A 27,710-nucleotide genomic window follows, 5' to 3' on the forward strand; every position below is an offset into this window, starting at 1 on the left:
TAGCAGCGAACCCACAATCCCATTTGTGATCTCATGCCCTTCGTACTGGCCCCACATGCCTGGAGTCAGGGTGTCCCTGCCTCCCTCCCTCCCCACCAGTGCTCCCAGCCGAACCCTGCTCCCTGCCTCAGGCCTACAGCACAAGTGCTGCAGCTGCACTCCGGGGCTCCAGCCTCTTGCCAGGCCCTGGGGAAGGAGGTGGCTCCATCACCCGACAGACCCTACGGGGGGGGGGGGGGGAATACACCGCACAGGCGTGTGGCTCCATCACCCGACAGACCCTGACAAGCCCAGGTGAACACAGGAGCTGGTAAGGGGCCCAGGATTCTGCAGTGAGCCCACCTCTCAGGTCAGAGCTTTGGGCTGCTAGGCCAACCCAAGGAAGCACTAATGGCTTCTCTGGGGGCATGCACAGCCAGTGCCTCACAGTGCTGCACATGCTGCTCTCTGAGCACCAGCCCATTGAGGGGCCCAGCTGCCTACACTGACCCTTCTGGCCAGGAGCAGGCATGGAGTGGCGTATGCAGGTCTGGGTATGTTTTCAGAGAGGAGACATGCAGCATCCACGCTGGAGGGAGGAGGTTAGCAGCTTGGTTCAGTGACAGGAATATGACTTCACATCTCCACCAGCCATAACCCTCCCGGAGTGGGGAGGGGAGTTGTACAGGAGCTAGACAGGGGTGTAAGTAGGAGCAAGGGGCTGGAATCAGGCAATAGAGTTGTCAGTCTGAATAGCAGGAAAAAACTGACCCTGCTCTTGAGCAGGCTCCTGCAGCACTGGCATGTCTCAGTTAACCTTGGGCCAAGCCCTGTAGAAAGCACTGCTGCCCTGGCCACATCAGCTGCATTCATGCCTCTCTTCCTAGCGCCCTAAGAAGGGAGCATTTTGCTGGGGTGGGTTGGAAAGGGCTCCACAGGGTCCCTTTGGTTCAGTGATGGTGCTTGGGTCAAAGAGAGACAGGGGCAGTATGAGGCTGTCTGCACAGGCTAGAAGCCCGTGGACGAAGGGCTGGCGTAGCCGTAGGATCCCAAGCAAGGGCGAGCTGCTTGGCCGTGCGTTTGGAGACGGGCCCCTGCAGCATAGCAATGACAGCTGCACCGGCTGGGCCTCTCTCTCTCTCAGAGCGTGAATCAACGTTGTGGAATTCAGGAAACCGGTTTCACCACCAACCCAATAATCTAAACACTCGGCTCTTCCTGAGACGCCACGACTCTGCCCTGTGGCATCTGCAGCAGGAGCTTGGTTTCTGGCTTTCCTGCCAAGTTTTGGTGCCGCCCTCTCCTGGGTCCCACCTTGCCTCCCCATGGCTCTAATTGTTGGGTGTAAACCTGCTGCCTGATGTGGGCACCAGCAAACAAATTAGATTTCAAAAGCCAGCTGGCCCAGAATAACAAACCTGCAGCAGATCCCAGGCTCAGGCTCCAGCTCCTCGGAGCCAAGCCCCACTGGGCAAGCAGCCAGGAGCCTGTTGTGTGTGCACAGCCTCAGTCACTGCAGACCAAGCCAGGTCAATGGCGTGGACAGGTGCCAGGCACCACCATGACAAGAAGTGGTTTAAAAGGAGACACTGGCCAGTGGTTGAGGGTACTACAGCTCTTGGCATCTTTGTATTTCAGTTCCAAGCAGAGTCAAGAGGGTTGCTGCCAGGACGAGGCCAGAGAGATTGACCCTGCCAGCCCCCCAGCACCCGTGTTCAGCAGGACTGAGTAGATCAACTCAAGGAAGCCAGTTTGGTTCCTCTCCACCCCTCAGATAACCTGCAGCTGGGAGAGGCGAGTGGCACTGCACCAGGACTTCTCGGGGGGGCGGGGGGTGGGGGAGAAGCTTGTGTCTGACCTTAAAGAGCAGCATGTCACTGCCAGCCCATTAGAGACAAACCAGAGCCCCCACTCCAGCAGGAACACAGACAATGGAGCAAGGAGCTCCTGTAAGTGGAGCCCTGACTGCATCATCCTCAGAAACTGGGCCCATGGTCCCCACGCTGGGATCACTACTCCCCTTCCCAGACTCGCCTGCCTTGAGCTCAACATCCCTGGTCAGCAGCAAATGGAGTTTTGGCTGCAGCAACCTCCTGGGGTGCAGAGTAAATACCAGCTTCACTGCTGCCTTACACTGTCAGCTGGGAGGCCTGTAACTCTCCCACATGAGCATCCAAGGCCAGCCACTGGGGTCACCCCCATGGAGGAAGAGAAAGAAGCAGCCACAGGAGCCAGAAGTACCAAATTCAGATTTATTCCAGGAGAGGCTGAGCAGAGCTGTGCCAGGCCTGGACCTTCATATCCAGAGCACCCAGCAGCCAGCCCCCTACCCCACCTCATGGTGCTAGCCTGCCCCTGCCCACCCCTCAGCATCAAGCCACAGCCTACGTTCTGGTGAAAGGCGGCTCTGGTTCCCTGGGTGCTCTGCAGCTGAATGGGGGGAAAGCTGACCACACTTTCCCCAATTGCACTTGTGCCTGTGACCCCACCAGGTACTCTCCTGTGGGCACTCGCTCTACACAGGCAGGTCCCGTCCCTCCCCTCCCCTCCCCCTGGGCTGGGCTAGGCCAGTGGGGGAAAGGTTCTTCATTTATCTCATTTCACTAGGCATGTGCTGCTGCCTCACAGGAAAGCTTCATACCCAGACGTTGGCTGGGCCAGAACGGGGGAGGTGGACAAGGATAGCTCTGAGCGATGGTGCATGCTCTCTGGCAGGAGCTGCTTTCCATCCCCCCTGCTCTATGTCAGGATACTAACCCAGCTCCTCTCCATCTTCAAAGCAGCACAAGAAGCCTCAGCACAGAGGCCACAGCCCTGGATGGCATGCAAAGCCCCTGAACCTGTCCCCCGTGGCATGAGCCCTATAGTCTCTCCTTTTCTCCTGCTGCAGAGACTCCAGCAGAGCCAGGTGCCAGGGCAGCTCAAGCCCCAGCAGAAAGTGCTCCACAGCATCCGTGTGTCACATTTCCCAGGCCTCAAGCCCCAAGGCAAGATTACCTGCATGGGCACCCAGCAAAGGCACAGCAGGGCAGGTTCTCTCTGCTGCAGCCAGTGCAGCCCCAGTGTGAAGGACATGCAGCAAGACTGGCAGGCATGCAGCTTGGACAGCGTAAGGAGAGGAAGCTGGGCATCTCCCCAGCAGGGTCAGAGCCCTTGCTGGGATAGGAAGCAGCAGGGGATGGGGAGGAGGAACAGGAAATCCCACTTGATGTTGGGCTTCTGTTTGCCAGACAGTAAAAATCATGGTGCAAACTTGCTCTGCCAAAGGCAGCTGTTGGAGCACAGGTCCCTGCCGCAGAGGCAGAAGTAACACTTGCTTCTGAGACTCCTCCAGGGATGGACCTGCCGTACTCACAGCATCATCAGTCTGAGTGGAGGAACCCCCTTGCTAGCCCAAGCCGTCCATGGTGCAGCCTGGGTACCATCCCAAGAGCTCTTGCCCCTTCCCAGTCCAGGCTGCTGGCTTCCCATTCAGATTTTTGAAGACTCAACTCTCTCGATCCAGGGTGAGTCTGTGTCAGGAGCTCTGGGCTCAGCCCGCAGCTGCTGCAGCTCCCTTTCCAAAGCCTGGCTGCGGTGGTACATCTCCATGTAGCTTGCCTGGATCTCCCTCTGGTAGCGCAGCACTTTCTCCTTCTCCTCCTGCCAGGTTTTCCGCTCCAGCTCAAAGTTCACAGCCTTCAGCTGGCCCTGGCGCCGCTCACGCAGCAGCTCTGCCCACAGCCACTCCACCTGCCTCTCCAGGGGCTCACCACTCTCGCTGTGAAGACCCCAACACTTGGAGTCGTCAGTTTCACAGCCAGAGAAGTCCTGGCAGACTGGCATGGGAGCATCCCCCAAAGGGAGGGAGGAGCTGGGCTCTGGTGGGGCCTGGAAGGAGTCCCCTAGCTGGGCCAGCTGAGAGTCCTTGGCTTGCACCTCTGCCTGGGCCTCCCGCAGCTGGGTCTTCAAGCTGAAGATCTCACTGAGTTTCTGGGCCAGCTCCTCCTGGGAGTCTCGAAGCTGCTGCTTGAGCAGTGAGATCTCAGCTGCCTTCTGACAAACCTGCAGGAGATGCAGAGAAAGGGTGGGGAGGGACGGAGCAAGATATGAGATGCACAGGAAAAGGGGAGTGGGGGGGCTTAGAGTCATTCGGTGCATCTGGATAGGAAACCCCCATTCAATCCCAACTCTGCCAGGCAGGGGCATAGAGCATTAAACCTGCCACAGGGCAGCCATACCAGGCAGCACTCTCGGGATTCCCACAGGCAGGAAATGGAGGCTTTGCAGGGGTGTGAAGGATGAGAAGGGAAGGGTCGAGGGGTGGGGGTCACTAGGCTTTTGGCTCTAGAGCCGGATCCATAGCTGCATTAAGTCACAGATGACAGTGACTCTGCCTCGTCCTGAGCCAAAGTTCTTCCACAACAGCCCCAGCGCATGGTCCAGTTGGAGCCCTGGATCGAGGGGCAGTAGGACAGCTGTTGGGGCAGAAGGGTGGCGGAGAGCTGCAGAGCTCTCTACTCACCTCCCACCTGGTCTCTTCTAGTTTGGGGCTGACACATTCACACTGCTGCTGCCACTGCCTCAGCTCCTCGCACTGGCCCTGGTGCAGGCTCAGCTCCTCCTGTAGCCGCTTCTTCTCCTGCTGTGCTTTGTAGAGCTGCAACTGCAGCGCCCGCTGGCTGCGCTGGGCCTGCTGGGTCACCTGCTGCAGCTTGGCGACATACATCTGCTTCAGCTCGTCCAGTGCATCCATCCACAGATGTTGTTTGTCCTCAAAAACCTGCTGGCACAAGCAGAGGTCTGTGCCTAGCTCCTGGGGTGAAATGCCAGGCAGCCCAGCCCCCTCCAGCAGCTTGTTAGTATCTGAGGCTGCTCCAGATTCCAGTCCTGCCACGGGGAGCAGTTGCCCAAACTCCATGGGGGATTAGAGGTGGCTTAGTTAAAGGGAAGTCACACCGAAGCCTAGCACAAGGAGCAGTGTGGCCCCATGACACTGGAATGGGAAGCAGCAGCTCTAAGAGCCACCCCCCCAGCAACACACAATCCATCTCCAAACAGGATTCAGCCAGGACAGCAGGGCTCACCTCCCGGCACGGAACCATTCTCACCCTAGTATGAGCTTCTGAAAACATAGTCCGGAGACTAAATGTCTCCATTTTTCAAGAGAGCAGATACAGGCTGGGCAGCTGCTCCTATGGGCCACCCTGGCCTCCCCCTTCCCATGGTGCAAGGGGGAAAAGGTTCCTCGTGCATTGAGATTTTCCAGTCCAATCTCTCTGGAGCAAGCCCGATGCTCTGGCACTGAGAGCAGCAGAGCTCAAGCTCCCCATTGCCCAATAGGTCACTGGATTCTAGAGGTGAACATGCCCTTCCCCCACTCTGCTCACACCAGACAACACACTTGCACACTACTGCCAGCACAGCACTCCAGGGAATCATGGACCACGCACAGACCCCAGCATGCAGTGAGCTCCAAGACAACAGCACAGGGGCAACACGAGACATTAGCAACCCTGCTTGGGGGATGGGGCTGGGATGAGGGTGGGAAGCAGGCCCAGGGCCCTGCACCCTGAGGCCAGCCCCACTGCACTCACCTGTGTGAAGGGGTCTTCAGTCTCACTAAGGCTCCTCTTCAACTGCCACAGCTCCCCACTCTTCTCCTGCAGTCGGTCCTCCAGCTGCTTCACCACGTCCTCCAAGGAGTAGGTGAACTCGTAGGGGGGTGGGGGCTCCCCGGAGCTTTGCAGACGGCTTAGCGTGGCCATGCTCTTGCAGGACAGAGGTGCTTTCTCCACTTCCAGGGGATCTCGGGGGCCCCAGGAGGCCCTGTCAAGGGAGCCCCCAATGTGATTGATGTGGCCCATGGAGGCACTGAACTGGCCCTGGGCAGGTTTGAAGTGGGGAGGGTAGATGGGGAAGCTCTGGATGGAGTTGTGGCTGGAACTGGAGGCCTCATCTAAGCTGATGGTGTGCAGCAGATGGGTGCGCATGTGGCCATGCTGGGACGAGGCGCTGGTGCTGCTCTGGGACAGGAGGGTATGCAGGCTCCCATTGCTCTTCGACAGCTTCTGCCCTTTAGATGAGGCCAGACCCTGCATGGAGACCAGGCCTTTCCCAGCCACTGCCTTGAAAGCTGATGGCCTGATTCGACACTGAAAGACAAGGGAGCCAAGGATCAACCTGGCTCCGTGGTCTCAGCAGAGCCACCCAGCCCTGCTGCCCCTCCGCTCAGCAGGGAGAAGAGCTGAGGCACCCCAGTCTGAGTCCCCAGCTGCAGGGTGGCTCAGGGCTGCTCCACCCCTTTGCCCTGGACACAGATATGAGGTTTATGTACAAGGACCTCCCAGCTTCCATCTGTCACAGCAGTTACACGAGCCCAACACCACCTGGCCTGCCAAGAACTAGGGGACTGTCCGTAAGGGCCCCCCTCCCATGCTCTGCGCCAGCCAGCTCCCGTCTGGGGCTGCACTCCATTCTAGAGGCAGCTGCATTTCAGGGGTGGTTGGTGCGACGCGCTTGTGGGAAACATCCTTGCAACTAGTCATGTGGATCCCCAGCCCCACTGCCTGCTCCAGGCCAGCCCATCACCCAGGATCCTCACCTTGTCAAAGCGGCCCCGCTCCGGCAGCGAGCTCTTGGAGAAGTCTGCCCCCCGGTGGGGCTCACGGGAGAAGCGGTCCGGGGACTGGTTCTCACGGTCGCTCTCGTAGTCCCGGTTGCAGGATGCCCCCAGCGCCTGGTGCTTCCTCTCGGCCCGGGGCTCCTTCCTGGCGCTGTGCAGGTAGCTGAAGAGCTCCCGCTGGCTCGGGCCCTTCCGGAGCAGGCCGTCCGGCTGCCGGAACCCCCGCGAGCCCCCCAGCACCGTCCGCAGCTCCCCGGGCGTCAAGTCCTGCTTCTCCACCAGGCTGCCCACACTGCCCATGCCGCAGCCGGAGCTCCCAGGCGCAGGGGCTAGGGAAGAGTCAAGGAGGCAGTTGCCAGGGTCACAGGTCACATGAGGGGCCTGTGCTGTTGCCATGGAGAATTAGACCAACGTGTGGTACCAGCACTGCCAAAGGAGGGAAGAGACAATCAGCAAAGGGGCCACTCTATGTCCACCAGCCCCACCCTGAGCGGGAGAGCAGGGCTCCCTCCCCACATCCCCATGGATGCCCAGACAGCCAGAGGGGAGGCAGAGAAGCCACATCTCCCTGTGTCATGCAGAGCCCACTACTACTCCCAGCATTTACAGCAGGGCCCCAAAGAACCACCCGGGGCCCCATGCAGGGAACCCCGCCCCCTGCCTACAAGCAGCCTCTGGTGAGAGGGTCTGTACGGAGCCAGCTGCTCCCTTCAGGCCTGTACGCTGAGGACCCAGGTGCCTTCTTTCAGCCTCTGGAGCCGGGAGCCCCAACAGGAGCCAGCCAGACACTAGCATGTTCCCCAGAGATAAAGCAGGGTCCTCTGCCACTGACCTGCTCCCCCCAGGCAGCCAGAGCCAAGCCCCAGGGAGCAGCATGCTGGGAGGATCCGGCTGGAAGTCGCTTGGCTGAACTGCTCCCTCCTGCCTGACATGGTGGTTCCCACACCCAGCTCCTCCCTCTGCCTGAGGGGCTGGGAAGGAAAACCAAAACAAGCACGTGCCACCCAGCCAGGCAGGAAAGCTCCAGAGCTCCTGTCGCCCACCTGGGCTCTGTCCCCAGGCTGATTCCTGGACAACTGGTCCACACACAGCTGTGGCTGCCTCCTCCCAGCTCAGACAGGACCCTGGGCCAGCAGCATGATCTTTCGTGTCTGTCTCACACACGCCAATGGTGCTTCCAGGAGCCTTTGCAGACCCTGGCCACAGCACTGCGTTGCGGAGGCTCCTCAGACCAGCTCAGGGGAGAGTAGTCGGGGAGTGTGAGGGATCCAGACCAGCAGGGCAGACGACACCCCTCCATGGCTGTTCTGGGGCCAGCAAACGGGGTCTCGGTAGCACAAAATCCAGCACCCAGCTTAGCTCCCTGTTAGCCGCCACAGCAGAGGGGTTAAGGGCTGGCTGGGCTACAGAGGCTGCTACCCCCTGGCTCCCAAGGAGGGGGCAGTGTTCCTGTCAGAGCTGCACCAGCTGTGGGCATGACTGGCTCCCCCAGGGCTGTCAGGCCAGCACCTCCACCCTCCCCCTTAGTTCAGCCCCTTTCCCTTCTGAGGAAGACCCAGAGCCCAGCTCAGGAGCTGGGGGAAAGAAGTCCAGCAGCTTTCAGCCTTGAGGTGCAAGTGCAAGATACCAGGGGAAGCCCCTGCAGGGGAGACACGGCTCTTTGCTGGAGGTTGGGCCACTGATCATGCCAAGCGCTGCCAGAGCCCACAGGTGGCGGATGCAAGGTGCCCCCAGACAGTCCCTCAGGGCAGCAGGGCTCTGCTGCAGCTGGGATGGAAAGTCTGGCTGGGCAGTTGTTCCCCACATGAGCCAGAAACTTTTTCCACTGGGATCTGGTCCTGACCCCACTGCACTCAATGGACAAACTCTTGCCAAGTCCCATGGGCTCAGAACAGGGTTCCTGCCCCACCTCAACCTTCTGGGCCTGACTAGCTGCACCAAGAGGAGCAAGGCAAATGGCAGCCCAGGCCTGCATATACCCAAGGCCCCATGGCCTGCGCTCCCTGTCCCCCCCACTCCACCCCACTCCATCCCTTCAAGGATGGGCACGGGGCGAAGCGTCCAGCTCCTCCAGACAGCAGCAGAGGCTGAAGCCTGAGAAAGGGAAGGGCTGAGACACTCCATTCCAGGCAGCGAACGGAAACAGATGCTGTGGCATGGGGGCTGCGGGGCACTGGCCAGATGACACCAGTGGGGGAGGCAGGAACAGGAAGGACATGAGGCAGGAAGTGGCAGTTTCCTCAACAGGTTCCAGGCTGCACACACTGCCCTGCTGGGAGGAAGCCCAGGAGGAAACTGACAATGCTGCTTAGCAACTAACAAGCCCCTCATCCTTCCCATGAGGCGCAGTGGGCCGGAACAGCCTCTCCCTCCCCAGCGCTACCCAGGGCAGTGGTCAGGCCTCTCCCTCAGTGCATAGGGTTACTGACCCCAGCATCATCCCCAGCCATGGCTCCAACGCTAGGGAGCAGCTGCCTGTTCCCTGCCCTTCAACCCTGGATAGCAGCGGGGACAGCAAGCCCAGCCAGCTGTCGGGCTGCTGCCACACCAGGAGGGAGCACAGAGAATCCAGCCCGGCCCGAGAACCAGCATGATGCCGAGTGCCTGGCTGGTAGAGCTGCTTGCTCTGGGCAGCATTTCCACCTGTCCTGGACTGCGGAACTCACCCCAATGTCCCCAGAGGCTGCTGCCCACTCACTGCAGGCTCACGCTTTGCCTCGGGCACCCAAAACCACTGGCAAAGGCAGTCTCCAGGGTCTTGCTCTCTGTGCCCTGCCTCCAACACCCTCCCTCTGCTCTTCGTTGGGACAGGCAGCCAAAGAGGGTAGAGCCAGCGGGGTCAGAGCTCGCTAGAGGCCCCATTTTACAGACAGGGAACATGAGACAAAGCAGTTAAATGACTTGCCCAGCAAAGACCAACCAGCCCTGGAATAACATCACTTGACAGCCAAAAACGAACAGGCTATGCTGGGAGCGAAGGCTCCCACGGGAACAGCAGGGCTGCCGGGCTGCCCATGCGGCAGTACTGCCTGTGCTGGGAAAGCACAGCCTGTGCCATGACTCTCACCCACTTGTCCTCAAACACTCAGCCTGGATACCCGATTGTCTGGGGGGCAGGGGGAGGGACCTTCCCTTCAGAGACCCAGTGAGAACAGGCCATCCAAGTACGGGGGTGGAGAGATGAAGCTGTCCAAGGACCACGGCTGGGTACCTGTTACAAGTCTCAGCACACTGCAGCTTGGGGCTCAGCCTGCTCCAAGCCCAGCACTGCCATTGCCTGACAGATCCCTTCTGGGGACCCTGGGTCAGGCACTGCCCTGGCCCAAGGGAGCTCCCAGCTCAGGTGTAACACCCCAGCTCTCTGCACCAGGCGCTGTGTAAACAAACAACTCCCCTTTAATCACTGTCACAAACAAACCTGTCTGACAGCTCCTGCCCTGCAAGGTCATCTCCCTCCTAGGGAACCCAGCATCTGCTCCCACAAGCCACCCGCATATGGCTTCTAACCCGGGGAGGAGGGAGCCATGCTCCTCCAGGGAGCTGGGAGCTCAAAGGGTCTGCAAGGGTTCTTGCTCCTCAGGGCTCCCAGCACCTCAAGCACCAGATTCTCCAGCAGCAGACCCCACAGCCGATTCCCCCTAAGACCCACACAAGCACCCCAAGAAGGGGTAGACTGCCTCTGTGGACCAGGGATGGTCCACGGAGCAGCTCAGCTTGCAGGAGCTCCTGGGCCCAATCTCCTCCCTGTACCCGAGATGCCACTGACACCAGTGCCCAGTCTGCATCTCCCTGCAAGTCCACAGCTCTGATCTGGAAGACCAAGGCAAGTGGTACCCAGGTGCCAGTCCACTGCCTCCTCCCCTTCCCCTTCCCCTTCTTAGAAGGGGCTTTTTGGCTGCCTATGGGGAACATGGCAGGGGTGGGTACCATGCAGTTCCAGGCCTCTCGGACCACTGGCCCTTTTCTCTCTTTTGCAGCCTCCCTGGGTGAGCCATGTCAGTGGGGTGGCCCACCCCAGAACAACCCTGTACACACCCCTATTGAGGGGTTGGGACCCGAGCTGGATTTCCAGGTGTGTTGCACTGGAAAGCAACTCTCTGCCCCAGCTGGGACACAGCCACCCTCCTTGGGCCTGAGGGTAACCCCACACGCTTTCACACAGGAATGAAACACTTCAGACTGAACACGGGGCAGGCAGGGGGATTAACCATTGGCGCAGCTTGCAGGGTTCATTCGCCACCATTGGAGGCTCTAAATCGAGACTGAGCATCTCTTTGTAAAAGCCCCACTCAAGCTCACCCAGTTCTGGGCTGGACGCAGGAACCCCGAGGGGTTGCACCATCTGTGCTCCACAGGGGCTCCGCCTGCATGGTCAGAATGGTCCCTCTGTCAGGCAGCCCTCCCATCTACAGCTCCATGCGCTCCCAGGGCTGAGCCAGCAGCACTGGGCTACTCTCCAGGGGACTCAGCCGAGCCCAAAACCCCAGAGGGGAGGCAGAGGCCAGGCTGTGTTCCTCGCACACACCACCTTGCGATGCCTTAGAACAGACAGCTGTAACCACAGCACCTGGGGCTGTGAGGAGCCCCCTTCTTCATGGGGCGGCTGGCCCTGTTCCTTCATGGCTTCACTCAATCCTGCAGTGTGGAGACGACTCAGGCTCAGCGGTTTTCTGAGTTGGCTTTGTCCAGCCAGCTTCTCATGATGTTGGCTACGGATACAATGATCCCAAGCAGTCAGGTGACATTTGACATCACCCCCTAATGTCACACTGGGGCAGTGGGGTCAGAACTTACTGCAAGGGAAGAACATCCCTTATTGAGACACCTACTTTGGTCCCCAAAGCACCTGGCTGTTCCTGGGAGGTGAGCCGCACCAGTCCCGCTTAGCACAGCAGAGATCACAGCCACAGGAGGCCTGGCTAACTCCCAGCCTCTGCTGCACAGACAGATTGGGAGCAGCCTGAAGGTATCCATGACACACAAACCTGAGGAACATTCTCACCTGGTCCGGGAGCTCCTGGGAACAGGGAATGCTCAGTGAGTGACGCCCCAGCCCCTTCCTTGGGTGGCAGCTGGTTAGTGAGGTTTGTCTATTGCACATGACATTGCACAGCCACCAGAGCACTGCCCTGGCAGCCACAAAGCAAGGATATCAGCTCCCTCCAGGGGACAATGGGACATGCCCCAGCCCCTCTGGAGTCCACAGAGTCTTGCCAGGACCTGGGCCTGTATCCTGATTGGTCTGGAAGTTCCTTTCAATTCAGCCTCTGGCACCTGCTGGGCTCCAACCCCACTGGGCTGGAAGGGCCCTTCTGGACCGGGCAAGTCAGTGCAGTGGCTGCATACACATTCCACAGAGTGAGCCTGGGGAAGGGCTCGTGCAGTGCAGCAGAAGCTGGATTCAATGGGAGCTTGGCCACAACTTCATCAGGAGCAGGCAGGGCCCTGGTGCCCTGCCCTGGCTTTGGAGAGGCAGGCATCAGCACAGCCTGTGTCTTCAGTAACAAAAGGCACAGGCACCGAGACTGGGGGAGAAATCCTGGGTGGAATTAAACCATAGACACCTCCCCAGGGTCATGGCCACAGCATGAGTCTCAGAGGGGCAGTGAGGCTGGGGTTGCATTCCAAGGGAAGGTGACATCCACCCAGCAGTGCTGTGCTTGGGGGGCAGGGACAAATGGGGACCAGCCATGTGATGAAACAAGCTGCCCTGGAGCAGCATGGGAGTGGGGTGGGAGGCGGTGAGGCAGGATGGGAAAGCAGCCCCATCCCATGGCCACACAGCTGGAACCCTTCAGCCCAGTGGCATCTGCACAGGGAACGTTCGAGCTGGGAAGATGCTGCCAGTACAACGTAGCCTGGGATTTAGAGCTGGCCAGCGAAGAGCCCAGAGCAGCGTTCAAGCAGTGGCTGTACCCACAGAGGCAGGCTCTGCAACCCACACTTAAGACGGAGTTTTTGAAAATCAGATTCAGCTTTCAGGGCTTAGGGGACTACCTGACGCCCCTCCCCTAGCACTTCACACAGGCCACCAAGCCTGCAGTCTGGGCTGCACTCATGCCAGCAACCTGGAAGGAAATGGCCCAACCCCCTGAGTCCTGAAGACCCCAGGGAGATGGGCTTTGTTGGCTTCTAGAGACTGGCTTTGCCAGGCTTCCTCACCATGCCCTTGAGGCACAATGAATAGCAAGAATCCAGCAGCCCCAGGGAGTCTGTCCCGGGCAGGGAGGCTAGGGATTATTCTCCAAAACCTGACAAGAATTTCAGCACGGGCTGGAAACACTAGACCAATGGGGTCACCAGGGGTGGCTTAGACTTACTGGGGCCCGGGACCAAAGCCAAAGCCCCACCACCCAGGACGGCAAGACTCAGATTACAGGCCCCCAGCCTAAAACTGGAGCCCTTGGGCTTCTGGTTTGGCTTCCCACCAGCAGCAGTGGAGTTCAGGCAGGCTCAGGGTTCAATCCCCTCTTCTGGGTCATGTGGTAACTTTTGTTGTTGGAAGGGGGTCTCAGTGCAGTGAAGTATGAGAACCCCCTGCACTAGACAATTGCTGCTCCACCTCCCTGCCCCAAGAGCCACCTGCTATTTACCACCCCCAGGTGCCGAGCAGTGACAGGAGGCTCAGCATGGGGCTGCCCATCCCTTCTTATTCCAACGGGAAGAACCAGGAACCCCCAAACATCACCAACCCCTAAATGAGGGTGGGCACCTCCATGGGCAGCCACAAGATGCCTGTGGCAAGCGGAGGCAGAAGCGCCAGACCATGAAAATGGCAGGTGTTTCCTGGCCTCTTGTGCCAGATCTTGTGGGTTGTGAAATCCGCAGGGCAGGTGAAGATCATGGCTTGGGAACACCACCTGAGCACCTCGGCTAGACAGCTGGGGTCTGAGTACCCCACACGGAGTCCCAAAGCACAGCACAGCCTAGGAATGGTTCACACTCCGGACAAAGTATTCAGCCACCCATACTCATAGCACAAGTCCCAAGGACAACTCCCGCCGCTACTCTGCATCCCCTCCCCTTGCCAAGGGCTTGCTGCCAGACACCATGTGCAACAGAGCCCCACTAGCAGATTCTGTAACCCGAGTTCCACAGACACACCATTTCACAACGGTGACAGGGAGACAACACTGGGCTGATGGGGACCGCGGATCACCTTAGCTCTAAAATGACCAGCAGTGCTCAGCACGAGGAACAGACCTGCACGGACAGGTGGGGTATCTTCAAGTGTAAAATCCTAGCAAACCCCAACACATGCTGAATAAGCCTAGAGCCCAAGTCAGCTCGCCCTCACTGCCCAACCCCACAAACCCTGAGCATCCCATGTCAGGGGTCCATGCAAAGAGGCTGAGGAGCTGAGGTCAGAGCAGGGCGGAAAGGGCTGGTGTTCCTCCCTGGTTCTCCCGCACCACAGACCAGGCAGGTATTTCCCTGAAAGCAATCCATGCTGAAAACCAGACACATCCTTGCTGAAGGGGGTCACCTTTCGCTCCAAACCCACCCACCCTCCTGTCTGAGCATTGTTCATGTTCTATTGCGCAGGTAACAGCTCAGAGCAGGAGTTGGAGGAGAAGGAAACATTCCTGTTGTCTGACAGCACCTGGGACAGTCAGTTCACCTGTCTCCCGTGGGCAGTTGTTATTTTCCCCCCACGTGGAGGATCGTTCATCTGGCCAGAGAGGAACGAACCTGTTTTAAAAATCTAAGTCTTGACCTCTCAGCTCTCCCAGTGCTGAGGCCACAGAGAACCTGACGTGACCAGAGCAGCCCTGGCAGCCGAGTGGGGGCAGGGCTCTGGCCATGCACAACTCGGAGCCAGTGGGGGCACCTGGGACCACGGTTAATTCTGATCAGATCTCAAGCCAACAGCCGGCGATGGGTCTCCTCCACCAGCGCTGGGTCGGGAGGTGGGCGCTGGCCAGCCGGAGTCACGGGCACTAGCAACAGCGACAGAGAAACGGCCTTTCTCCAGTCCGCCCCACTGGGAGCGGGCCAGGGCAGCACCGCCCCCGGGACCTCGCTCTGAAGCCCCGTAACGCGCGGCCGAACCAGCTCAGCCCCGAGAAGCCCAGCGCCTCCCCGGCCTTCGAGCCGCTCCGCAGCGGGGCCTCGCTACCGACAGCCAAGGGCACGGGCCCCCCACCCTGCTCGGCCCGAACAAAACCAGTCTCCTGCCTGGCCGGGCCGGGCCGGGCCAGCCCCGCTCACGCGCTGCGGGGTTCAGCACACCCCGAACAAAGCCAGTCTCCTGCCGGGCCGGGCCGAGCCGAGCCAAGCCGGGCCAGCCCCGCTCACGCGCTGCGGGATTCAGCACACCCCGAACAAAGCCAGTCTCCTGCCGGGCCGGGCCGAGCCGAGCCGGGCCAGCCCCGCTCACGCGCTGCGGGATTCAGCACACCCCGAACAAAGCCAGTCTCCTGCCGGGCCGAGCCGAGCCAAGCCGGGCCAGCCCCGCTCACACGCTGCGGGATTCAGCACACCCCGAACAAAGCCAGTCTCCGGCCGGGCCGGGCCGAGCCAAGCCGGGCCAGCCCCGCTCACGCGCTGCGGGGTTCAGCACACCCCGAACAAAGCCAGTCTCCTGCCGGGCCGGGCCGGGCCGAGCCAAGCCGGGCCAGCCCCGCTCACGCGCTGCGGGATTCAGCACACCCCGAACAAAGCCAGTCTCCTGCCGGGCCGGGCCGAGCCGAGCCAAGCCGGGCCAGCCCCGCTCACGCGCTGCGGGATTCAGCACACCCCGAACAAAGCCAGTCTCCTGCCGGGCCGAGCCGAGCCAAGCCGGGCCAGCCCCGCTCACACGCTGCGGGATTCAGCACACCCCGAACAAAGCCAGTCTCCTGCCGGGCCGAGCCGAGCCAAGCCGGGCCAGCCCCGCTCACACGCTGCGGGATTCAGCACACCCCGAACAAAGCCAGTCTCCTGCCGGGCCGGGCCGAGCCAAGCCGGGCCAGCCCCGCTCACGCGCTGCGGGATTCAGCACACCCCGAACAAAGCCAGTCTCCTGCCGGGCCGAGCCAGCCCCAAGCCGGATGCGGGGTCCGTAGCAGGGGGGCTGGGCCCGAGGCTTGGCGGTCACGTGCCCCGCGGGCAGCCCCGGGACTCACCATGCTCGCGGCGCGGGCTCCACGCGGCTGCGGCGGCGAGGCCGGGGCAGCGGCAAAACCCGGCCTAGACAGCGCGGCCGCTCTGGGAACCCAAAGCCCGGCCTGGATCGCGGCCCGGAGGCGGGGTCCCGCGTTGCCAGCCCCACCCCGCGAGCCCATGGGGCCGCTGCCCGCCGCGGTTTGACAGGGGGGCGGGGCCGGCAGCTGGACGCCCCCGCAGGGAAGTAGCCGCTGTCTCCTACAGGCCGGTAGCCTTGCAGGCGGGAGCAGATTAAGTGGTTGCTTAGAGCCTCCCGGCAGCTCCGGGAGCCCCTATTCGCTTTTCATGGGGGGGGGGGGAAATATTCCTGGTTAGCACACAGCCCCCCCCTTAGCACCGCCTCTGCCTGCAGGCACCTCCGGGGAGGCACGTGGAGGCTCCGATCCACAGAGCCCGGCTCAGACCCACCTTGCAGTGCCCTTCACTTGTAACTGGAGACCCTGGGCTAGGGGAAACCCTCGCCTGCCTAACCCGCCCTTGCCAGGCTCTGCAGCGAGCTGCCTGCCCCAGAGCACCCACCAAACTCTCTCCTTCCAGCTGCTCCAGCACATCCAAGGCAGCTAGAAATACACGAACCCTGGGCAGCACTGCTGCTGCTGGCACCAAGGTGCTGGGTCAGGGTGGACTTGACTGGGAGCAGATGCAGCCCACCGGATACTCCTGGCATCCACACCTGCTCCATGCTATGAGCCCCTCCCTAGACGTTAGGGAGCAAACCAAGTATTCATTCTTGGTGCCCCCTTGGCCTCTCTGCCAGCCCCTTGCTCACACCCAGCACCAGAACGCTGGGCTCTGGCACAAAGGTGATAACAGTCCTTCCCTCCAGGGCGGGATTATGAAGCTTTACGAATAGACATTCCCAATGTGCTTGGAGCCCTTGGCCGGCAGGTGCTAGAGATGGGTAGAGGGCAAGAACGATTACTGGAGGAGTTAAAGCAGGGCCAGGCAACCTATGGCACAGGTGCCGAAGGCAGCAGGCGAGCTGATTTTCAGTGGCACTCTCACTGCCCGGGGCCTGGCCACCGGTCCAGAGGGCTCTGCATTTTAGTTTAATTTTAAATGAAGCTTCTTAAACATTTTAAAAATCTTATTTACTTTACATACAACAATAGTTTAGTTATATATTATAGACTTATAGAAAGAGACCTTCTAAAAACATTAAAATGTATTACTGGCACACGAAACCTTAAATTAGAGTGAATAAATGAAGACCTGGCACTCCACTTCTGAAAGGTTGCCGACCCCTGAGTTAGACAGAGCTGCTCCCATCCCCTCTGGGTGCTGGAATTTATGCCATTAACAAGCTCGGTCCCCACAGAAGGTTGCCAGGCTACAGGCAGAGCTAGGCAGAGACTCATGCACTGCAGGCTGCTTCAAATCATGCCTCCAGCTGTTACGGGGGCAGTGTCACTACATCCACTCGTGGGCAGTGCATGTCCTTGCACATCTGTGTCCTTTATTACAGCCATAGCAGGAGAGAGCCTGTGTCCCTGAGGGTCACAGTCCGTTCCAAGGTGAAATGCTGCTTGGCCTCACAGCCCACTCCCTAAAGGAGAAAATCTGCAGCTTAAAAGGGGAAGGGACCTCACAAGCAGGAAACTGATCTGCTTCAGTCATCAGTGGGAAGAGCCTGGCTCACCTTGCTGCAAGATACTTGCATGTATGCTTGGCCCTGGTGGAGCATGGTGACAGGCCCTGGCTCTCCGCAGAAGGTGTATGTGAGGAGTTCAGTGCTGCCAGGACTTGTCTGCTCCACAGCCCTGGGGCTCAGCACTGGACATGTATCATCGGGATTTGCATTGTGAAACCCATTGAAGTTGATGACAGGAAACAGAACTGGCCAGGGATGAAACATCTAATTGTATGAAGCATCTAGAATTTCCAGCCATGCACAGTTCAGAGCCTGGAAGCACCCCGAGCATTCCTGTTCACACATTACTGAGCAGCAATGATAGGGTCTTGTGGTAATGGAACTGCAGGGGCTCCCTCCAGCCCCTTTGCACCCTTTATAAAGACCATGTTGTCAACACCAGACTAAGTGGCACCTCTCTCACTTCTCCGTGGAAGTCTTGATTGCTGAGAATATGTGGCCAAGATCAGTGACAGCCCTTTAATCAGCAGCAATAATTTTAGAATCTGGCCTTGCCTGAGAGGAGGCTGCATGCAGAGCCCTGATTGTGCTGGATGGGGGTGGGAGTGGGGCAGCACAAGGGCTTTTTGCTAATCAGTCTTCAGCGTGCAGCCAGCCCAGCTCACTGGGTTTCACCAGCTCACAGGGGAAGGCAGCTGAGGTGTTCAAAGGGAATCTCAGGGAGCCTCTGCTGCTCCCATTGTCAGTTACACAGAGCACAGCGCAGGGATGAGCTCTCTCCTTGCCACACCTGCCTGCTTTAGTCATGAAATGTGACACAATGCCTCTGAATCAGACCTGCTCACTCCCAGCTGGGGCCTGGTTTTGTTCCTTTGTGTCCCCTCCCCAGCTGTCACCAGCTCAGGGAGTCGGGATTCTGGAGTGTGATGATGGGTGCAGCAAGCACCAGCCGAGCTCATTCCAAAACAGGGACCCAAGCAAAGCACCGGCACCTTCTAACTCAGTAATTACACGCGCTATGCGACACACGCCCGCCTCCAGGTGGGGACTATGGCTTCTGGTTCTGAGCAGCTCACCACTGTGAAGCCCAGAGCCTGATTTACTGGGGCCTGACTCAGTTTTTAAATGGTTGGGGTTGCTCAATTAGGCACCAGGGAGGGGCACATCAGCATTGCCTGCAAGGGGCAAAACAAAGGCCTGAGCTTCCCTGAGGAATACCCTAGTCCCATAGGCTCTGAGCTGCCCTGCCACCAAGCTCCACAACATGCCCCCTTCCCCAGTGCAGGAAGCATCTGGGGCTGGAAGAGCCAGAGGAGGGAGGGATGGAGCTGGGGTAGAAGGAGGTCTGGCCAAAGCGTTCTTACACCCTACTGATTCTGCAGCCCTGAAATGGCCTGTAAGCCTCTTAACACAAACTCACTTGCAACTGTGTGCACACAAAATTTCCATCAGCAACTCCCCATCTCTTTTAAAATCTCCTCAGTAAAATGCATCTTTCCTTCCCCCTGTGTCTTGGCTCTCTGTGTGACTACAGTTTTCTGGGGTTGATGCCATAACATGTTGAGAGACCCAGTTTGCACAAGAGCCTTTACACAATTTCAAGCTGCACTAGGTAGTGCTCACAAACACACGCACTCCCACACCTCCATCCTGATTACACCATGTGCAGACACCTCAGTAGCACAGCAGTTTGGAAAGCAGGGCAGTCTGTCCAATGCATCTTCTGGCCCAAAGGCCATCTCTTCCCCTCCCTGCCTTCATCAGTGGGTTGTCTATTTCAATTGTGATCCCCAGGGACATGGATCTGCCTTGTTATGTGACAAGCAGCCCCAGTTTGGGGTGTTGTAGGATCAATAATAGTAAAATCTCACAGTAGGTTAAATACCCCTGGCAGCACAGTCTAGAGCCCCATGTGTGAACAGAACAGGCATTAGTCATATACCCACTTGGTATCCCTCCGCTTGCCGGGCCAGGATGTATGAGTACGTTCTGGAGCAAGTGGTAATGCCATCAGCCCCACTGCCTCAGCAGGTTTTGGGGACCCAGGTAGAAGGAGCTAGTCGTACTTGGGACCCTGTTGCTACAGGTCCTTTAGGTCTCTCCTCTTGGAGGTTATTGAAGACGGTCTGTCTTGGGATAGTGTAAGAGTGGCTGGGGTGGATCAGTGAGATGGCTTTCACTACGACCTTGTAGTCATGCTGAGGAGCGAAACTGGGTGCCTGTTCAATAGCTCAGAGTTTCCCCTTTTTCGGCAGCAGGGTGAGCATGGATGGCAGGCACAATGGGGGGGCACCCTGCTCCTTAAGGACTCAGCCCAGATGGTGGCAAGGGCCAGGCTGAGGACAGCCCAGAATATGCAGTAGAACTCCACAGTCAGCCCATCTCTTAGCTGCCAGGACTTTACCTGGCTGGTCCCTGAAGCTCTTACAGTATATTTCACTGGCACCTCAGCTCCCCTTGGGGGAAACCTGAGCTAGTGCAATAGCCACTGATTTACTAAGGAATACTGCAAACTTACCCCTGCCCTCCTGTAGTCAAAACAGGAGTTTTCCCCAGGCAATGGGGAACGGTTTTGGCCTGTCTCCCTGCCCCTGGTTCAGTCCATCCCTTCCTTCTTCTGTCCAGGGCTGGGATGAGGCATAAGAGCTCCTAATGGTACAGTTCCAATCAGCAGAGGATTCTGCCTCGCCCCATGGAACGAGCCTCCCAAATATCCTGAAAGTCAGGGCTTTGGAGCTGTGCTCCGGCTCCGCTCCAGCTCCAGGCAAAAACCTGCAGCTCCACTGCTCCAGAGCTGCTCCATGCTCCAGCTCCAGGCTCCGCTCCAAAGCCCTGCCTGAGAGAACCTGCTTCAATACAGAACTAAAACCACCTCCAACTGCACACCCTGAGTTGTCACCTACCAACCCACATGAAGCATCAAATAACTACATCCCATACTCAATGGGGACCCCATCGCATAAGAAACCTTTCCCCAAACCCCTTTTCTGGCCTTCAAACAACTTCCCAAGCTCATCGTCAGAAACAAGCTGCCAACAGATCAGGACACCCCAACACAGCACCAAACCCTTCCAGGCAACAGATGCAAAACCAGCAGACATATCTGTACTGGTAGGATGAGCAACACCCCCGACTCAAGATCCAGGGGTCCTACACATGCCTTTCACAACACGTGGTATACCTCAGCCAGTGCCCTACATGCCCTAATAGCAACTATGATGGTGCAACTAGACAATCACTGAGCTGTCTGTGTATCTCACACAGGAAAATGATAAATCACAAACACCCCATTACCTGTGGGTGAACACTTCTCACAAAGCGATCACTCCACGTCTGACCTCTCAGTCCTTGTCCTCTAAGGAAACCTGCACAACACTTCAAAAGACAAGCCTGGGAGCTTAAATTGGGAAATTTGCTAGCCCCTTAGGGTGATCAGACAGCAAGTGTGAAAAATCGGGACAGGGGGTGGGGGCTAACAGGAGCCTATATAAGAAAAAGTCCCAAAAATCGGGACTGTCCCTATAAAATTGTAAAAGCAGCAAAGAATCCTGTGGCACCTTATAGACTAACAGATGTTTTGGAGCATGAGCTTTCGTGGGTGAATACCCACTTTTTCAGATGCATGTGGTGGAAATATCCAGGGGCAGGTATATATATGCTAGCAAGCAAGCTAGAGATAACGAGGTCAGTTCAATCAGGGAGGATGAGGCCCTGTTCTAGTAGTTGAGGTGTGAAAACCAAGAGAGGAGAAACTGGTTCTGTAGTTGACAAGCCAATCACAGTCTTTGTTCAATCCTGACCTGATTTGACACCATCCTCCCTGATTGAACTGACCTCCTGGTGATATTTCCACCACATGCATCTGACGAAGTGGGTATTCACCCACGAAAGCTCATGCTCCAAAACATCTGTTAGTCTATAAGGTGCCACAGGATTCTTTGCTGCTTTTACAGATCCAGACTAACACGGCTACCCCTCTGATACCTATAAAATTGGGACATCTGGTCACCCTATAGACACTATAACTCACAGACTGAACAGAGACACTGGATTTATGGCTTATTACAACAACCTGCGACCCGCTAACAACCCCTCAGCTGACTAGAGACTGTTAACAGGCCACTTCGCCTTGAATGGTCCCTTGAAACGTGTGTTAGCTACTTATGCTAAACCGTCTGCCCCACCTTGTACTGGGGACCCCAAGCAGGGGCAGCTCAAGGTATTTTACCACCCCAAGCATGGCAGGCAGGTTGCCTTTGGCAGCTTGCCTGTGGGAGGTCACTGGTCCCACGGATTCGGCGGCTTGCCTGCGGGAGGTCTGCTGAAGCCACAGGACCAGCGGACCCTCCGCAGGCATGCCGTCGAAGGCAGCCTGCCTGCTGCCCTTGCAGCGATCGGCAGAGCGCCCCCCATGGCTTGCCGCCCCAGGCACGTGCTTGGCGTGCTGCTGCCTAGAGCCGCCCCTGGCCCCACAGGCTGCCCCACACCCAGGAAGCTCTGCCCAGCAGACCCGGCACCAGACATCGGCTGCCCACCTCCCTGTGCCCTCCCCGCAGACAGAGTCCGGCCTGGGGCTATTTACAGCTGGGAGGGGCCGAGCCGGGGATGGGAACTGACAGGCAGCAGGAGAGACCCCCCCCCCCCCGGTCTCTTCCCGGGCAAGGGCTGTTCCCTGCGGCCCATGCCTAGGCCATCGCCCCGCCCCTTGCCTTCGGCCCCGCCCCCTGGGCAGGCCTCGCACAGTCTCAGCGGTCCGTGGGCGGAGCTAATGGCCCCATTTGGCCCCGCCTCCTGGAAGGCTCTGGCCCCGGGATTCTCCGGCCCGTGTAGACCCCGCCTCCCGCCGCTCTGTGACGTTCGCATGGGGCGTGTCGGGGCGACGTGGGCGGGCCAGGGAGCCCCCATGGAAGCGGAGCATGGAGCCCAGAGCCCCCGCCCAGAGTAAAGAGCCCCGCCCCCTGTACCCTCCTTCAGGGCAGCTTGTCCCGCCCCCCGGGCCGCCCTGCCCTGCCCTGCCCTGCCCCCTCCAGGTCAATCTGCCCCTCCCTCAGTGACTAGCCCCCCCACCCCTCCTCCAAGCAACCTGCCCCTCCCCTCCCCCTCCCCCTCCGTGACTAGCCCCCTCACCTCCAAGCAACGTGCCTATCCCCCTGAGTGACTAGCCCCCCCCACCCCTCCAGGGAAGCTTAGCCTTCCCCCGGGCCGCCCCGCCCCTCACTGAATAATCCCCCCCACCTCCTCTCCTCCAAGCAACCTGCCCTTCCCCCTCCCCATCAGTGACTAGCCCCCCACCTCCCCTTCTCCAAGCAACCTGCCCTTCCCCCTCCCCATCAGTGACTAGCCCCCCACCTCCCCTTCTCCAGCAACCTGCCCCTCCCCCTCAGTGACTAGCCCTCCTACCCCTCCAGGGAAGCTTGGCCCTCCCCCCGGGCCGCCCCGCCCCTCACTGAATAATCCCCCCCCACCTCCTCTCCTCCAAGCAACCTGCCTCTCCCCCTCAGGGACTAGCCCCCCCTCTCCTCCAAGCAACCTTCCCCTCCCCGAGTGACTAGCCCCCCCACCCCTCCAGGGAAGCTTGGCCCTCCCCCGGGCCGCCTCACCCCTCATTGAATAATCCCCCCCCACCTCCTCTCCTCCAAGCAACCTGCCTCTCCCCCTCAGTGAATAGCCCCCCCACCCTTCCAGGGCAGCTTGGCCCACCCCCTCTGACTAGCCCCACTCTGCCCCCCCATCCCGCACCAAGGTCTTGCCCTCCCCCACCTCCTGACACCAGTCTCAAGTTTGTCTGCGTTGGGGCCATGGGCAGAGGCCGTGGAGGCAGTCCCCCCACATCCCTGCTGGCTCATGGGAAGTCTTGGCCCATGGTGGGAGAGGGGCCACCGGGGACTGACATGGGCTCTTGTCTTGCAGGGTGGCCGAGTTAGAGGAGTGGCAGCCGACTCACCTCCGCGTGGCCGTCCTGAGTGCCCGGTCACTGCGGGCCAAAGGGGGTGCTGGCTCCAGCAGCCCCTATGTGGTCATCCAGCTGCAAAAGCAGAAATACATGACATCAGTGGTGCCCCACAGCCTGACCCCCAAGTGGAGGGAGGCGTGCACACTTCAGCTGCCCAGCAGGCTGGATGATGCAAAGGAGCACTGTCTCGTCCTCACTGCCATGCACCACTCTCTCCATCGCCCCGACCAATTCCTGGGCCGGCTCTGCCTTCCCCTGGCACAGCTGTTCTGCGACAAGGCAAGGAGAAAGAATGAGTGAGTGTTGCAGCTGCCCCCTTCTCCCTCGTCCACGGGTCTGAGACCTGGGGCCAGGGAATGGAGGTGTCCTGGGGAACCATTTACCTACTGCCCTTCTGTGGTTGACCTATGAGCCAGACACATTACCGGGACTCAGTCATGGTCACCTCTTCCTCTTGCCCTTTCTCCTGGGGTCTGTGTGGGGTGCAGCAGGGCTTCTCATGACCTTGTGCCCCAGGGCACAGAGCAGCACTATGGGGAGCTTTACCTTGTGGGGTTGGGCTCTCTTGTGCCAACATACAGTGGAATGAGGGGGTTGGAATCCCCTCTCTGGCAGGGTCCAAGGACTGATCCAGAGGACGTCGAAGGCCCCCATAAATGCACCTGGTCAGGTGTGCGGTGGGTGTGGGCCTTTCCGACTAGCTGATAAAAGACCCCTAGAAAGCACTGTCTCAGCTTGGGTACAGAAAGCTTGTGACCAGGGGAAGGGAGAAAGGCTGGTGGGAAAGGAGAGGGCAGAAGAAGGTGGCTCAGAGAGCTAGAGACCAGAACTGGGAGTGGGTGAGAGCAGAGCCACTGCACCACACAGGATGGGCTTTCCCGGCCCTATTTCTGAAAAGGGAGGATTCCATGCTGGCTCAGAAGTAAACAGCCCCCTGGGCAGGGGAGCCTGTGTGGCCAGGGCCAGGGGGCTTTTCCCCGGGGCAGTGAGGTGTAGCCACAAGATATAACTTCTAAGAGCAGGACTCAGCACAACCTTTAGCTCCCTTTACCTCCAGCCCCAGGCCTTAGTGGGCTGAGCCCTGTGAATTCAGGACAAATAGAGCAGTGAAGGCTTGAGCAGCTTCCTGCATGGTTCATGGTGTTGTCTGGCGCAGATGGTTCAGGCTGCAATCCAGGCGTGGCAGACCTGACAAGGGTGCGAGGGCAGCTGCAGCTCGACCTCCAGTTCATGCAGATCCTGTCTCCTGGCAGCGAGCCAGCATTCAGCATCCAAGGACCACAGTCCCTCTTCACTAAACTCCGCAGCAGCATGAAGGGCCGAAGGAACAAGGTTTATCCCAAGGCGCAATCACCTTCCTTGTGTACGGTATGTGGCGTCTCCCTGGCCAGCCAGGTGTTTCACTCCCCTTATCTTGGGCCTCTGAGCGTGGCAGTTGTTAGCAGCATGTCGCTTACCTTGGAGGTAGCAGGTGGGCTCCTTGGAGTGTTAAACTGCTCACCTCAGTGTCGGGGGCAGGATCTCAGCCTGGGGGACAGCAGCAATAGGCATTTTGTCCTGGAATGTGTCCCTGGAGACTTTGACCTGTGGAGTCTGGTCAGTGGCTGTGGAGAAGAACAGAACTCCCTGCCTCTCGCTCAACTAAGGGCACATCTTCTTGCAATCCTGGATGCCACAGGGCTCCCAAGGGTGACCCTGGCTGCCCCATGAGCTTCTCAGAGAAAGCAATTTAGCAGCACGATTTGAAGTGGGCATTGAAATGATGGAGCCAGGAGGTGAGAGAGGCCCAGCCTGCCAGGACTGCACACAGCCGTTGGACAAGGGCATGGTGGCCACAGCTTAGGCTCGTGTGGCCCCAGGGGCACAACAGTGCGGAGAGCATTCCTAGGGAGGCAAAGCTTGCAGCATCTGAGTCTGCTGTGCTGACCCTGTTTGTTCCCTCTGGACAGAGCAACGATGAGGACTCCGACTCCTCCTCCAGCATGCCCATTGAACCGGATCCATTGGCACTGATGGCCAGAGGCAGCGCTGGGGGCTCCGCACATGCAACTGCAGGTAAGTAGCTCCATGGGGCAGGGAGGGGACAGGGTCTCAGTCTGGTCCTGGTGGATGTGGTCTCACCCTCACTGTCGGTTCAGTAAGCCCTGAAACAGGGATTTGGGTCTCTCATTGTCTTCCCGAGCCAGTGTCTGTCTGATCTGGCGATGGGGAGACCCGCAAAGAACCTCCCTTCTCCGGATGTAGCAGCTGTGGGAGCAGCCCTCAGGATGGGCCTTTAGCTCTGCCAGGCAGGGCCTTTTCACTAGTACCAGCTTTGATCCCTCAGCTCCTTGGGGGATCCCAGGATGGGCTGATGAGAGGCCTGCAGACCTCCATCCTCCCAACACATGTAGCACAGCCAGCACTAGGAGCTTCCCCTCTGCCAAACAACTTGCCCCCACACCAAGACAGATGGGTTCAGCCCCTGGGAACAAGGGGGTCAGTGGACACCCACCCTCTGGGAACAGCCCAAAGATATTAGTTAATTCTGCACAGGTCCCAAAACCAACAGCAGAGGGTCAGAATTTGGGGTCTTTGCCTGATTTTTTCACCAGCCCCCTTGGCACCCAGAGATTAAATTTGGCCTTGGGAACTGCATGGCTGATGGGAGCCTCTAGGCCAGACTCCTGCCCCATGCTGCTTGTGCTCCCCGCCTTCTGCCCGAGTGCTTTGGGAGAGCCTGACGGCTGGAGGAGTGAGCTGGACGATGGTGGGGTCAGGCAGCCTAGGACTTGGCTCCACAGATGACTTGCTCCTGGGATCCTCAGACCGCAGGGTAAAGCCATAGTAAGTCCCCTCTGGTACTGCCTAGAGGCTCATGCTGAGCACCCATCCAGGGCATGTTCACACCTGTCCAGGAATCCGTCCATGCAATGAGTTCCTACTCTTTCTGTCGCACCTTCATGGCTGCATTCATGGACTGCTGGCAGCTTTTCCTTTGCTCATTTCCAACCCTTTGTTCCTTGTCTCAGCTCCAGGCACCCACGTAACTAATCCCTCTTCTCCCAAGGGGTTCACCCCCTTGTGAGGTGTGTAGATTTATCCTGCATCTCTCCCCCCTTGCTATGCCAAGATGGGCATCCAGCTCTGTGAATTGGTCTCTCCAGCACCCCAAACTCACAGTTACTGCTCTTCTTGGCGCTGCCTTTAGTCATGGGTGTCTTTGGTAACATGGTACCCAGATACCTCAGTGATGGGCGCAGTATAATGATACAGAGGGAAAGGAGCACAGCATTCCAGGTACGGTCACAGCCCTATTGCAGGCTTTTCCTTCCCTCTGTCCAGTGCTGCTGCACATGCAGCTCCAAAATGCAGTGACCAGCTCGAGTCTCCTTCCCCTCTCTCCTCCCAGACATGCATAATGTAACCCCTGGTTTCTCTCCTCTCCAGCAGCTCCTGCTGTGATGGCTCCCTCCCCGTGCACTGAGCTGCGGCTAAGGACCTACCTCTCCAAAGAGGTAGCCTATGAGGCCCCCTCAGTCACAGCCAAGTACCCAGCTTCCTCCCCAAGCCAGCCTGACCAGTGGGTTGCCCTGCAGCAGCACCCCAAGAAGAAATCTCAGCTGCTGAAGGAGGGTAATGCAGTCATTGGAGGACTCCCCCGAGACACCTCAGGCCAGTAGCCCACCCCTACACAGGACACAGGAGGGTGGCATCCCCCCACAGAGATCACAAACCCTGTACACCTTCAGGACGAGCCTTTCCCACCCTACCAGCATTAAGCCGCCGGGCACCACCTCTGGGAACAGCTGCACCTGGAGGCGCCAGCTAAAGTTGCTCAGAGGCTGCCATATCTGCTTGAGATGCTTTGGACTGAGACTCAAGCCCTGACCCAGGTGCTGTGGCTTCCCTCCGTTCCCCCTCCTGGGAGCTTTACAAATTAATACCATTTGGAGCAGGAGGTGCTGGCAAGACTGGTGATTCCATAGTGCATGAGATACCCCCACCCAAAGCTCTACCAGTCACCCCAGCCTTGATGGCACGGGCCCAGGCAGGTGCAGCAGAGGAACTTGGAGGCTTTCTGCCCAGCCAGAGCTAGAGGCTACCCTCTGAGCCCTTAACTGCCCCCTGCAGCCAGAGCTTTCCCCTCTGTCCTACCCAGACAGGCTTGCCCCATCACCCCACCGTCACCTGCCCCATGATCGTTACTCATTCCTTAGGGTGGAGCTAAGCACTTCGCCCCATGATCTCTCCCCACCCCCAGCCACAGCAATTACCCCTGGTGCCAGTTCAGATGTGCAGAAAAAGCCCTTTGAATTTGCCATGAAGCGACAGGGCCATCCTGTTCCCTGGGGCTGCTCTGCTCTCACCCTCATGCTCCTGCAGGGGATTGCAGGAGGGCAGCAGGTCCCTGCTTTAGGGGGTATTACCAGGGGCCAGTGCAGCCTGTGGGAGCT

At 58.8% G+C, this 27,710-nt stretch overlaps 1 protein-coding gene across 6 annotated transcripts; it reads right to left on the reverse strand.

The window, feature by feature from the left end:
- Positions 1-1,842: 1,842 nt before the first annotated feature.
- Positions 1,843-24,400, reverse strand: N4BP3 (NEDD4 binding protein 3). Of its 6 annotated transcripts, none has more exons than XM_050963647.1 (6): positions 24,326-24,400; positions 23,266-23,346; positions 6,563-7,009; positions 5,556-6,113; positions 4,484-4,741; positions 1,843-4,023 (listed from the first exon to the last, which is right to left on the reverse strand). In XM_050963647.1, exons 3-6 carry the CDS (start codon positions 6,977-6,979, stop codon positions 3,451-3,453), a joined length of 1,806 nt encoding a protein of 601 aa, XP_050819604.1. In that variant the 5' UTR covers positions 6,980-7,009; positions 23,266-23,346; positions 24,326-24,400; the 3' UTR covers positions 1,843-3,450. The 6 variants fall into 6 exon arrangements, with proteins under 6 accessions (XP_050819604.1, XP_050819605.1, XP_050819603.1 ...); XM_050963648.1 differs by lacking the exons at positions 23,266-23,346; positions 24,326-24,400 and adding exons at positions 7,627-11,292; positions 11,413-14,369; XM_050963646.1 differs by lacking the exon at positions 24,326-24,400 and having other exon boundaries at positions 23,266-24,249.
- Between the last annotated feature and the right edge of the window lie 3,310 nt (positions 24,401-27,710).

The sequence above is a fragment of the Gopherus flavomarginatus genome, chromosome 7 (assembly GCF_025201925.1).
Source record: "Gopherus flavomarginatus isolate rGopFla2 chromosome 7, rGopFla2.mat.asm, whole genome shotgun sequence".
In the NCBI taxonomy this organism is placed as follows: domain Eukaryota; kingdom Metazoa; phylum Chordata; order Testudines; family Testudinidae; genus Gopherus; species Gopherus flavomarginatus.

Coding starts and splice junctions, on each gene's coding strand:
- N4BP3 (XM_050963647.1), bottom strand. CDS start 6,979: ATGGCAACAGCACAGGCCCCTCATGTGACCTGTGACCCTGGCAACTGC. Junction 6,114..6,562: donor AGCGGGGCCGCTTTGACAAG/GTGAGGATCCTG, acceptor CTTGTCTTTCAG/TGTCGAATCAGGCCATCAGC. Junction 4,024..4,483: donor TAGAAGAGACCAGGTGGGAG/GTGAGTAGAGAG, acceptor CATCTCCTGCAG/GTTTGTCAGAAGGCAGCTGA.